Source organism: Budorcas taxicolor, chromosome 16 (assembly GCF_023091745.1).
Source record: "Budorcas taxicolor isolate Tak-1 chromosome 16, Takin1.1, whole genome shotgun sequence".
NCBI classification, from domain to species: Eukaryota; Metazoa; Chordata; class Mammalia; order Artiodactyla; family Bovidae; genus Budorcas; species Budorcas taxicolor.
Window position 1 is genome coordinate 35,863,170 of NC_068925.1, and position 14,165 is coordinate 35,877,334.

The following is a 14,165-nucleotide window of genomic DNA, read 5'->3' on the forward strand; positions in this document are numbered from 1 at the left end:
GATGATAAGCTGAATATTTACTAAATGCTCGAGAGTAAAAATCCTCTTACCTTTTCATCAAATCATTACCTCATGTGTGTGGGTATAAGGCAGAAAGGAAGCAGCATGTGAAAGGAAAAGTTTTATCTGGTTTTTCACTGAGCAGAAAACATCAGCTCCTTTAACTGATCACATAGTTCGTTTTTCAGCAAACAATAACCTCTATGATATCTAAACATATTTCTATATATTATTTCATAGGTAAGAGAAGTTAGAATAACAGAGCCCAAGGTTGTAAAATTAATCAGCTAAAGAACAGAGGATGATGGTTGGATGGCATCACCAGCTCAAGGGACATGAGTCAGCAAACTCCAGGAGACAGTGAAGGACAGGGAAGCCTGGTATTCTGCAGTCCATGGGGTCACAAACAGTCGGACATGACTGGGTGACTGAACAACAAAGAACAGAATTAAAACCCAGAACTCCTCCCAGTTCATGGTTGCTTCTTTCCAAATAGCCTGTGGTGTTACTTAACTGTTAATTATACTTCTAGATCTCAAAAAATAAAATATGCATTATAAGTATCTATATAATAAAGATTAAAACAGACTTTCAAAAGACAGGCAATTGGAAACAAACTTTTGCATATTTAATACACTTCCTGTTATGTTACATTAAAAAGAATGGGTTGGGAATGACCACTGGCATATATATTAGTGACTGGGCACTTGTGCCAGCTGTCTGATTCACATAGCTTCTGCTAGTCTTGAAACAGTCTTATATATTTTATCTTCTATATATTATTTAACCCATATTCTATAGTTAATAAAAGTAGGCTTAGAGAAGTTAAATGGCACGGGAAAGACTAAGTAAAGAACAGAGCAACAGTTTAAACCCAGGCCTACCTGACTGTGTGCTCCTTTCACACTACAAGGTATGACTAATCAACTATGACTAGGAGTCTTTCCTATCACTATTACTAACTATACAACCCTGGCAAAGTTTCTTAACCTCTTAGAGCCTCAATTTCTGAGCCCAAAATAGAGAAAATAACGCTGAGCTGAATATCTCATAATACTGTTGTGAAGAATAACATATAAAAGAATCTTGAAAATCAGCTAAGAGAACTAATTTAATAACATCTAGTTATTATTAGATATTGCTATATAATCTAGATCAGAAAATTATACATCAAAGTTTCACTCACACTTATTATTTCACAGAAAGTTGATGCAGAAAAAAATATTTTTCTAAGCATTTCTTAATATACCCTCTGAACCATTAGTGAAACATCTCACTAAACTAGGTAAAGCAGCTATTTACAGCTTTGAATACAGATTTCATTAAGTTTCCACAGTGACTCAACAGTCAAGACCTGAAGAGATACACAAACATTATTCTCATTTGTTTTGCTTGTTTGTGCTCAGTCATGTCCAACTCTTTGCGACTCCTGTAGCCTGCCAGCCTCCTCTGTTCATAGACTCTTGCAGGTAGGAATACTGGAGTGGATTGCCATCTCATTCCCACTAGCTGTCTTCAAAGAGGCAGAAAAAGGAAATTCTATTTTCACCCAAAAGGAAAGATAAAACACAAATTTCAAAAATTTCTCCCAATGACAGAATTCAACTTTCTAGAATGTATAAAGCAACATATATCATCTAGAAACCCATTTTCCATTTGTGCAGCCATGTTTTCATTATCGCATTGTTAACAAACACCTTTAATGAGGGTGGTAATTCTTTAACAAAGGAAGAATCAGAATGATCATTTCACTGTACTGTGAATGTTTCCTTGAGAAGATCTGATGGGAGAAGGGTTTGACACATCCCCTAAAAGGAGCTTAGGGATTACCAGTGGTTCATTTCTTCATGACCATTTCCCATCATCACGGTTAGACAAAATTGGCTGCAACCTAACTTATTAAACTTGGGAAAAAAAAAAAGTCACATTCTAAGTCTTCTGGAGAAATAAAGAAGCTGATAAATTTTCTTTTTCTTAAAGTTACTAATTCTTGTTTCTAGTTGTGGTACCACTATCCGAATTCAATGAAACAGAGCTATTCATTGTTTGTCTACCATCTATTGGGCACTATTTTACATACTTTACTTATGTTAATAATTTAATTCCATCAGCAATCCTAAGATTGCTATACTTGAAGAAACTGAAGCACCCATAAATTAACTTGCCCAAGTCAAACATCTCATGAGTAAACAGGACAGGATTCAAAATCCAGGTGGTCTAATCCCAGGGTCCAAATTTCTAACCCCTAAGTAATATTGACTCTTCAAATTCTTATCTTCACTAGCAGGGACTATGACAACAGCCACTGGCCCTCTAGAATCCACTCTTCACAGTGTGTTCAGAGTGGTCCATCTCAGGGGTCTCCAATCATGGAGGCTGGTCCATGGCCTGTTTGGAACCAGGCCACAAAGCAAGAGGTAAGAGAAGGGTGGATGAGCAAGTGAAGCTTCATCTGTATTTATAGTCACTCTGCATTGCTCACATTACTGCCTGAGCTCTGCCTCCTGTCAGATCACTGGTGGCATTAGATTTTCATAGAAGCGAGAACCCTATCATGAACTGCACATGTGAGCGATCTAGGCTGTGTGCTCCGTATGAGAATCTAACGCCAAAGGATCTAAGGTGGAACTGAAGAGGTGATGCTAGCTTTGGGCAGCAGCTGCAACTACAGATTATCACAGGCAGAGATATACAGAGATCATAACAAATCACACGCTTGCAGACTGACATCAAAACTCTATCAGTGATGGTAAGTGACAATTAAGTGGAATCTGGTGGCAAGCTTTACAGTGGTAAGTGAGTTGATGTACTTCAGTTGTACATGTACATCTGGTAGCAGGCTTTAAGTCAGAATCCAATGCTTATTTTTAGTTCATGTGTGGCCTGCCCATTATTTTATTTACTGCCTCTAATTCCTTGCCTCTTTTCTGCCCTGCACACTTGTCTCAGTCAGTTTTGGTAAGCCCACAAGCTAACCCTAGTAAAAATGAGTAAAAAAAAAAACAAAAAACAAACATTACTGGAGAACTTCTTTGAAAAGGGGGAAGACCCAATGATGAAACAGCAGAACACTCTAAGACTGCCAACAAAAAGAAACCTGCATTTAAAAGAAAATACCAAGAGTCCTACTTAAACTATGGGTTCATTGAAACATGCAATTCACATTCTCCAAGCCTGCTTTGTATAATATGTGATGATTAGCTATCTAGAGAAGCCATGAAACCTTCAAAACTACTTTGCCACATGGAGACCAAGCACCCAGGATTAAAAGACAAGCCTCTGGAGTTTCAAAAGAAAAAAAACGTGAACATGAAGAATAGAAGCAGTTCTTGAAGGCCACCACTTCATTAAATGTGTCTACACTGACAGCATCATTCTTAGTGGGTGACTGCAAGGCTGAAGCTAAGAAGCCCTTTACTCTTGGTGAGGAACTGATCCCACTAAGGACATCTGTCAGGAACTTTTAGGAGAGGCTTCAATTCAAAAGGTGGCACAGGTTGCTCTTTTGGCTAGCACCATAACTAGACAAACTGATGAAACAGCAGAGGATATTGAGGCATAATTGTTAGAGAGGATTAATGAGTCACCGTGGTACACAATCCAGGTTGACAAGACAACAGTGCTTGTTTTTGTGTGATCTGGTTTTCAGGAGGATGTGCATGAGGAAATGTTATGTGCACGTCTGTTGGCAATCAACACCACAGTTGCAAAACTATTCAAGTCTCTGACTGATTATGTATCAGGAAAACTGGTCATTTTGTGTTCAGAAATGCACAGACGGAGCGGCTGCCATGACTGGACAGCTTTCTGGTTCCACTACATGGGTCAAAAAGCTCATTTCTGAACCTGAGTCTGTGTACTGTGTCATCCACAGAGAAATGCTGGCTAGCTGAAAAATATCACCTGAACTTAACGTTTTGCAGGATATGATTAAAATAATCACATTAAAGTACACACCTTTAATTCAAGTCTACTTGCACAACTCTGTGAGGAGATGGACACACGTCATCTCTTATACACAGAAGTGAGGTGGTTTTCTAAAGGTAGATCACTGGCTAGAGTTTTTGAGTTATGAGAGTCACTCCAGAAATTTCTTTTAGAAAAACAGTCACCACTGTTAGCGCATCTCAGAGAAACAGAAGGTGTTACAAAACTTGCTTGTGTGACATATTCAACCTGCTCAGCGAAATCCGTCTGTCACTTCAGGGGAGAACAACTGTGTTCAAGTCAGCAGATACAGTGGCTGCATTCAAAGCCAGACTGGAATTATGGGGGCGACAAGTGAACACTGGGATTTTTGACATTTCAAACAGTAGCAGAGATTTTGAAAGAGACTGAGCCAGAGCCTTCTTTTTCCCAGCTGGATGCATGATCACCTGTCTCAGTTTTCAAAAGAGTTTGAGCATCACTCCCCTACCACGAAATACCCCTGGACTGGGAAACAATGGATCCGCGACCCATTTGTGAACAAGCCAGGTGAACAGACTTTGTCCATGCTAGAAGGGGATCACCTGCTTGAGATCGTAAATGATGGTGGCCATAAAAGTATGTTTGAGACAACTTCAAACCTCCATACGTTTTGGATTTAAGTCAAGGCGGAATAGCCTGAGATCGCCACAAAAACACTAAAAAGTTGGCTTCCATTTCCAACATCCTAACTCTGTGAAGCAGGGTTTTCTGCAGTGACAGCAACCAAAACGAGGTTATGGAGTAGACAGGACATAAGCAACATGCTTCAGGTGTCACTGTCTCCCACCACCCCCAGGTGGGACCATCTAGTTGCAGGAAAACAAGCTCGAGGCTCCCACTGAGTGCACTCTCCCAGAATGCACCCATTCTGCATTATGGTGAATTGTATAATTATTTCATTATATAATCACAATGTTATAATAGTAGAAATAAAGTGCACAATAAATGCAATGTACTTGAATCATCTTGAAACTATCTCCTCATCCAGTTCATGGAAAAACTGTCTTTCAAGAAACTGATCCCTGGTGCCAAAAAGATTGGGGACCATTGGTCTACTTAAACTAGGAATCAAATCATAACCCTCTCCTGATTAAAACCTTCTAAATGTTTCCTATCACCCTTAAAGACTCAAAGTTCCTTAGGTTGGCCCACAAGCCTTTTATGAACTGGCTTCCTTATTTCTCCTCCTTCATCATCTACCTTCCTGCTCCTTTTTCATTCTTTTTCCAATTTACGTTGTGGTAGAAGTAAAAATAGCAGTGATCAACAGCAAAGAGTTGCACCCATGCTCCACACTGCTGCTCACCTCCATACCTCTGTCCAAGCTACATGAGTCTGCTGGTAAAATACCTGGCTCCATTCTTTATCTGCTTCACCCACGAATCATTTAAACGTAGGTAAGAGCACCTTACATGCGCCCCTTCCCGACCACTGTCTCAGCATTCAGTTCAGTTCAGTTCAGTCGCTCAGTTGTGTCTCAGCATTAGATGCCTTCAAAACACTTTATGCGTGATTTTGTCACTGTACTTACCACACAGTATGGAATGATTTTGTTACTGACCTATTTTTTCAACTAGGAAAAACTATTTGTTTCTCAAGAGCAAAAACTATATCTCTCATTTCTGTAACCCAGCATCTAGTATTATATCAGATTATCAATTAATAAGAGAATTTCATAGTCATCTGTATTTAAATAGATTTATAAAAGTACTTTGTGAAATTATATATAACTCTTAGACAAACTAAAAAAATAGAAAAACAAGGTGGATCCTCCCTGCCCCCTGGCAAAGTAACAAAGGGTATTCCAATGCAAAATGCAATAAGGTCTACAATTCTTATTTTAGTTCTGTATCAAGAGATAACAAAAGTAACAGAAGTCCAAGTGGAACTAAGGCAATACATGATAAACTGGATTAAGCCAAGTCCTCACCTGTTTCATTAGATTCAATGCTATTCATAACAATGAAAATAAACACCAACAGAGTATATAATCTAATAGACATACAACATTCTATAGATGTAACAATACCTGCTTCTGGTGCCTGGAACCACAACTGCACCACTTTCTTCATTTTTTCTCTGTAAAAACGTTGCAAATTTGTTTCTTGTCGTAGGTGGTGTGCTTAAGCTTTTTTTAATAGTAGTTCCATCTACCAGGTCAGGCATAAATAGTTCAGAAGAGTTCAATGACTTATTACCTTCACAACTATTTTTCTTGATCTTCTTTGTAAAGGAAGTAGAATATTGATCCATCATATCATCTTCTGATAGCTCTTCTAAATAAAAATGAAATTATTTGTAAATTTTTATTTCATGACTAGTTAGAGATTTGGTCTCAGTTTCACAGCCTATGTTCTATTGCCCTAAAGATGAAGTCTTTTTTTTTTTGATTGTGCTTCAGAAAAGGAAATAAAACAATAATTTAAAAGAAAATTCCCTTGGCTGTTTTACTGTTTCAAAATTAACTATGATTTAAAGTCAATTATTTGTATGAATTTCAGGATACAATCAATTCTGCAAGGCTCTACACTCATTATATACTATTTGAATGTAAAAAAAAGGGTCTAATTTTGAATGCAAAAAAAAAAATTAAGTGAAGTGAAAGCCACTCAGTTGTGTCCAAATCTTTGTGACCCCATGGACTATATATAGTCCATGGAATTCTCCAGGCCAGAATACTGGAGTGGGTAGCTGTTCCCTTCTCCAGAGGATCTTCCCAACCCAGGGACTGAACTCAGGTCTCCCACATTGCAGGTGGATTCTTTACCACCTGAGCCATCAGGGAAGCCCAAGAATACTGGAGTGGGTATCTTATCCCTTTCTCCACTGGATCTTCCTGACTGAAGAATCAAACCAGAATCTCCTGCATTGCAGGTGGACTCTTTACCAGCTGAGCCACCACGGGAAGAAAAAAAAATTAAACCTATGATTAATCTATGTTTGGTTTAAAAGAATGTTTCATTAAAACCAGGTGCTATACTTAATATATATATACACCATCACTGAGATGGTTTTGAGGTATATTTGATTGTCTTGTAGTGGAAAGTAATTTGTACTCTAGCTCTGACCCTCATTACACAGCTATCAAGTTCTAGAAGATTGTTGTAACAATCTAATGGTATAAGAATAAATCATAAGACTAAATAATGTAAAAGTGGTAAAGCTGAAATAGGCAAGCACATAGACATAGCATTAATGTACTTAAAGTTAATCCAACTACTTCTCAGTCTAAACAGCTTCCACTCACATGGGAGTAAATGCTCATGATTAAGACGTGGGTAGAGCAGTGGAGGGTGCCTAAATACTAGAGACAAGGTGACATCGCAAATTCAAAAATGTACAGGTTAAAAAAAATACCTACAGGTCAGCAAACTTGTATAAACCAAAATATGTTTATTATGCAGGAAACTGTATGTTCTTTAGAAGGAAAAAAAAAATTGTAGGATCCCCAGAAAAGCCTTCACCAAGAAGTTACACTATGCTAACCTCATTTTCTTTTTATTATAATGTTGTTAGACTATCTATTTGGAGAAATTTATAGATTTAATATATCCTGAATTGATCAAGACACTTCAGTGTCTCATATTATCATAGTGGACAATGCAGAGCAAAAGTTATTATATACTAGTTACAAGAATTTGCAGCAAGTTGAATAGCCAGACAATTGGTGACTATTGGTCTGAAAGGAGGTCTGTCTCTACTACACAGCTCTAGATTTCCACTAGAACTAATATGTGATTTTAGTAAGGTTCAAAACACAAGATTAATATACAAAAGTCAAGTGTATTTCTATATACTAACAATGAACCAAAAATTGCAGTTAAAAATATCATTTATAACAGCATCAAAAACCTGAAATATAGGCATAAATTTGACAACATATGTGCAAGACCTGTACACTAAAAACTACAAAGCATTTCTGAAGGCTTAAACTAAAGAAGACTTTCTCCACAAAATAATCCATGCATGTGTCAAGTTGCTTCAGTTGTGTCTGACTCTTTGACCCTGTGGACTGTAGTCTGCCAGGCGCCTGTGTCCAAGGGATTCTCCAGGCAAGAATACTGAAGCAGATTGCCATGGTCTCCTCCAGGGGATCTTCCCATCCCAGGGATCGAAATTGAGTCTCTTACTAAGTCTCCTGCACTGGCAGCTGGGTTCTTTACCACTAGCACCACCTGGGAAAATAATCTATAGATTTAACTAAATCCCAATCAAAACCTTAGCAGGCTCTTCTTTTTTTTTTTTAAGAAATTGACAAGTTGATTCAATCTGTATGGAAATGCAAAGAACACAAAATAGTCAAAACAACTTTCCAAAAGAAGAACAAACTTAGGGACTTACATTACCTGATTTCAAGACTGACTATAAAGGTACAGTAATCAGGACAGTTTTTCTGGCATAAAGTAGGAGGAGACCAATGGTACAGAATAAGAGAGCCCAGAAAGAGACCTACACATATATGGTCAACTGACTGTCCACACACGTGCCAAAGACAATTGAATGGAAAAAGGATAATCTCTTAAACAAATGGTGTTAGAACAACTTAATTGCCATATACAAAAAAAAGTGAACCTTGATCCTTACCTCACACCATATAAAAAATTAATTCAAAACGGATCAAAGGCCTAAATGTAAGAACTAAAACTATTAAACTTCTAAAAGAAACAGGAAAAAAATATTAACGACCTTAGATTTAACAAAGACTTCTAAAATGTGACCAGTTCTCACTAGTATTTCACAAAAACAAAATACATACCACTTCTTGGTCTTTTTACAATGGATGACTTCCTTGGAAGATTTAACCCTTTAGTACTAATCACTTGTTTAATGCCCACAGTACTTGGATTTTCCTTCACCTTTGTAGTATCTGAAACAATATCCAGTTCACGTCTAGGGCAATAATTCCTATGCCAAATGCTATTAATATTAGATGATTTTTGACATGCTCTGTCAGTCCAACTATGACTTCTTGATCGGGCAAGCTAAAGTGGTAGAAAGAAAAAGGTTAAAGAAGAAAAATAGTTAAATCATTTCCCTCTGTATCAACATAAATTATAAGCAAATAATTAAATTACTCCTTTGAACTGCTTTTGATGAAATATCCATCCTCTAATAACACTTTCTACTTTGCTAGTCCTATTTGCTGTTGTTGAGTTGCTAAGTCATGTCCGACTCTTTTGCAACCCCATGGACTGTAGCCTGACAGGCTCCTCTGTCCATGGAATTTCCCAGGGAACAATACTGGAGTGCGTTGCTATTTCCTTCTCCAGGGCATCTTGCTGACTCAGGGTATCAAACCCACATCTCCTGCATTGCAGGTGAATTCTTTACCATTGAGCCTCCTGGGAAGCTTGTTTGCTAGTCCTATGCTGCTGCTGCTGCTAAGTCGCTTCAGTCATGTCTGACTCTGTGCAACCCCATAGATGGCTGCCCACCAGGCTCCCCCGTCCCTGGGATTCTCCAGGCAAGAACACTGGAGTGGGTTGCCATTTCCTTCTCCAATGCATGAAAGTGAAAGTGAAGTCGCTCAGTCGTGTCCGACTCTAGTCCTATACTTTTCATTATAGGTGTCTTGTATTCCTAGGTCTGTTTTTCCCCTAATGAGGGTCAAGCAAACTTGTTAGATCATTTTTAAGAAATAAAAAATATACCTTCCTAAGATGAGTAGTGCAAGAAATAAAACTACACTTGAAGAAGTATGACCAGAAAAAAAATACTTTTAAAATGTGAATAATATTTCAATATAAAATATTTAGTTAATAATCATTTAGCAAATAAGCCTCTAGTTACTGACATACCCTTTACAAAGGATCTGAAAATCAAAACCATAAAATTACATATTTAATCAACTATCCTATCTTTAGAACTTGGATGAGCTCAAATGGAAACAATCTTATTTACAAAACAATAGCTTCTTTTTTAGTGGACAATATCTATGTATTAAATAGGCAAGTATTAGTGAACAATATCTATGTATTAAACAGAAAGCTACTTTGGTCTACACTAAGTCATGCATAAAACTTTCTCTGAGAAAGAGCTTATTGACGGTAAAGATTGGTAAATAATCATTTTTAATGCTAATACAAGTTATTCACAATAAATATATTTTAGATGACAATGAACTGCTTAAAGGGTGTCAATGATACTCTAATAGAGCAGAAGAGGCAAAGGGGAAAACTAACAATGGTATAAAAAATGCTGGTACTAAGGGTGTGAATTCCGCGTGACAAAAGTCCCACTCGAATTTGGAATCTAATCTTTCAATTAAAGAAAGGATTAAATATAAAAATAAATTAAAAATAAGGTGACATTATTCATAATATATTTTAAGAATGAATAAGAATCAACAATTAACTTAGAATCATTGAGAAAAAAGGTATAATAAAAACAGCTTAAGCAGTATATGCCATGGCATTAGATCTCACTGATGGTTTCATTAAAAAACAGAGAGAGAAATAGGGGAGTAGAAAATCTGATTGGGAAGAATACATTTTAGATAAATAATAATAATTAGTTTGACATACAATTAGTGGTTCTGAAAGAAATGTCCTCATGAAATAAAAGATCTGATAAGGATTTGGTCTCACGAAGGATGGCCATCTTAGTGATCCATAACATTCCCAATGATAGCTGAACATTTGCAATACAACCAATTATTTTTGAGTTTCTGAGACAAAGGAGAAACTTGAGAATCATTCTTGATGAAATTATATTAATATCAGTAATTCAAATGTGTAAAGAAGACAGCAGAATAAAGACTTTTCAGTCCCCTTAGTCTAGAAACTTACAATTATAAGGTAAATAAGTCACACAGCTGTAATGTACAGCACAGAGAATACAGTCATCCCTTAGTGGCCGTAGGGGATTGGTTATAGGATCCCTTCAGAGATCAAAATCCATGATGTTCAACTCCCTTACATAAAATGGAGTAGTACTATCAGCCCTCCACATCCATGGATTCTGGATCCAAGGATTCAATCTAATTGGATCTGCGGTTGGTTGAATCCGCAGATGCCCACGGATATGGAGGGCTGTACAGTCAATAATATTGTGGAACTTCCCTCATGGTCCAGTAGTTAAGACTCTGCTTCCAATGCAGGAGGCATGGGTTTGATCCTGATCAGAAAACCAAGATTCCTCATGCTGGCATGGCCAAATTATAAAAATATAATAACTCTGTATGATGAAAGATGGTAATTAGATTGATCATGATAATTTATTAATGTATATAAATACTGAATCACTATGTTTATACTTGAAACCAATATGTCAATAATAATTCAATAAGAAAACAATCACGCCCAAACCAATAGGAAGAAACAAATACAAACTCCATCTGCAGAAAAATTAGGAGATATCTGTGACTTCCAAACCATAGTGAAAACAAGAGTATAGACAGAAAAATTTAAAGAACCTAGCCCAAGGAGGGAGGGGTAAGATAGGGGTAGGAGATTAAGAAGTACAAACTATTAGGTGTAAAAAAGCTACAAGGATATACTGTACAATACAGAGAATATAGACACTATTTTATAACTGTAAAGTATAACCCTTAAAAATTGTGAATCACTGTGTTGTACACCTGAAACATATATTATAAATCAACTATATCTCAATAAAAAGATAACAATAAAGAACCTAGCTTAAGAAAGATCAAACTCATGTGTCTGCGGAAAAGAATGACGTTAATTCCACATACAGAAACTCAGAGAAAGACTTGAACCAAGTACCATGGAGGCTGCAATTAGGGGAAGGGCTGAGAAAAGGATTATATGGCTCCTGGGCCCTTATCTTTGATCTGTCCAACATGGTCAATTCATACCCATCTGCCTTCAGAGCAACCAGACCTTCGAAACCCACAAACAGTAACATAAAAACTTCAAAAGGTGAGAAGAGCCATTTGTCTACACAGGGATCAAATGCAAAGTTAAATATTGAATGGTGGGACTAGCCCTACCCCTTCCTAAAGAAAGAAAAGAATGTTAGTCACTCAGTCATGTCAGACTTTTTGTCACCCCATGGACTGTACCCACCAGGCTCCTCTGTCCATGGGATTCTCCAGGCAGGAATACTGGAGTGGGTTGCCATTGGGTTGAGATCTTCCCAACCCAGGGATCAAACCCAGGTCTCCCACATTGCAGGCACTCTTTACTGACTAAGCCAGTAGGGAAACCCACCCCTTCCTGGTCCACCCCAATTTATTTTCCCTATCTTGCTCTTAAAATGTTTACATAGCTAAGTAGAAATTGGAAGATCCCATTTTGGAAAAAAGAACTATACAAAGAAAACATGCTGATGTTTAAGAATTCACAAAACAAAGCCAGCTTATTGCTAACCAGTTCAACCAAGAGTAATAAAACCCAAGACTATAAGCCCCACTCATTTACACAAAGCTTCTTAAGCTTCTGTGTCTGTCCCAAATAGGAACAAACTGACAAAAAGCTAGGTGTTAGAAAAGTCTCCACCATAAAAGAGAAAAGCCAAAACACACAGGAAAAAAAAAATCCAAAGCCAACAGAAATAATGCAGAGAGAAGAAAATGTACAAGAAAATGTATATGTATTTAATATTATAATAAAATTTCTGAGAGGAGTGGGAAAGAGGAGAGTATATTCATGAAATGAAACAAGGTCTTAAAAAAAAACACAATTGAAAGGGTTCTTAGATATGAAAATGATAGCAAAAACTAAATATTCATCAGGATTTTCTGTAATGATAGAAAAGTTCTGTGCTGCCCAACATGGTAGCCACTAAGGACTTGAAAAGTGACCAGTGCAACCGGAGAACTAAAATTTAATTTAATGTTAATTTAAATAACCACATACTTTGCCAACAAAGGTCCGTCTAGTCAAGGCTATGGTTTTTCCAGTAGTCATGTAATGGATGTGAGAGTTGGACGGTGAGGAAAGCTGAGCACCGAAGAATTGATGCTTTTGAACTGTGGTGTTGGAGAAGACTCCTGAGAGTCCCTTGGACTGCATGGAGATCCAACCAGTCCATTCTAAAGGAGATCAGCCCTGGATGTTCTTTGGAAGGACTGATGTTGAAGCTGAAACCCCAATACTTTGGCCACCTCATATGAAGAGTTGACTCATTGGACTGGGGGCAGGAGGAGAAGGGGACAATAGAGGATGAGATGGCTGGATGGCATCACCGACCTGATGGACATGGGGTTAGGGTAAACTCTGGGAGTTGGTGATGGACAGGGAGGCCTGGCGTGCTGCGATTCACGGGGTCGCCAAGAGTCTGACATGACTGAGTGACTGAACTGAACTGAACTGTGGTCAGTGGCTAACATACTGGATAGCACAAACTTGAAAGACAAAATAGAAAAAAAGTTTCCCCCAGAAAGAAAAGAAGACAAAGACATGAGTAAGATAGAAAAGTTCCAGAATCTAAAGACCAGGAAAAACCAATATCTAACAAATAGAAGTTCCAGAAACAGAACAGGGGAAACAGAAAAGAAGAAACAGCAACCTGAGTATAAGGATTATATAATTTGAGCTGATGAACATAAAGTTCTTTTTTAGTACCATTATACATTTGTGCTGTCTTAATAAGCTTGGCTTATTTCAGCTGACAGTAATGATTCTTCTCAATGCTCAACTTGTCACCAGTTTCTCTGTGGCCATCTTCTTTAGGCTCATTTCGTTTTCTTTCTCAAGGTGCCCTGATTCGTTTAGCTGGTAAACACTGAGACTTTTCTTGGTCCAGCCAGAATGAACTACTTTGAGTACCTTTAACATGCTATCCTCTTCCATACATGCTATTCCTTTAGCCTCGAACCACTCACCCATTTTGAAAATCCCGACTCATCTTTGTAAATCCAGGACACAGACTAGCTCCTCTATTAGGAGACACTAGAGGGCTTGGCTTGGAATCAGAGCTTCCCTATGGATTAAATGTATGACCTGGCAAGTCACCTAATTTCTAATTGTTTCCTCATCTGTAAAGTAGAAATAATGGTACTGCCCTCAGAAGCTTGTTACAGAGTAAATAAGTTACTATGTGTAATGTGCTTAGAATGGCACTTAGAAAACAGCTCAATAAATGTCTGTTATTATTATTAAAAGGTATTCTCTTTTTAGGTGGAGTTAAGTGCATCCCCTTTATCTCCATGGAGCCTAGAATACATCTCTATTATAGGACATACCATATTTCTATGTATATAACCACGTGTCTCTTCCTTAGACAATGAC

General features: G+C 37.6%; 1 protein-coding gene across 1 annotated transcript in view; it reads right to left on the minus strand.

Moving 5' to 3' along the window:
- EXO1 (exonuclease 1) overlaps nucleotides 1–14,165 on the minus strand; it is a 39,738-nt gene that overhangs the window by 12,956 nt on the left and 12,617 nt on the right. Inside the window, exons 8-9 of the mRNA XM_052653984.1 lie at nucleotides 8,726–8,951; nucleotides 5,999–6,245 (exon numbers count right to left, since the gene is read on the minus strand). Of these exons, the coding sequence (XP_052509944.1) occupies nucleotides 5,999–6,245; nucleotides 8,726–8,951 (473 nt within the window). The remainder of the gene's footprint in view (nucleotides 1–5,998; nucleotides 6,246–8,725; nucleotides 8,952–14,165) is intronic.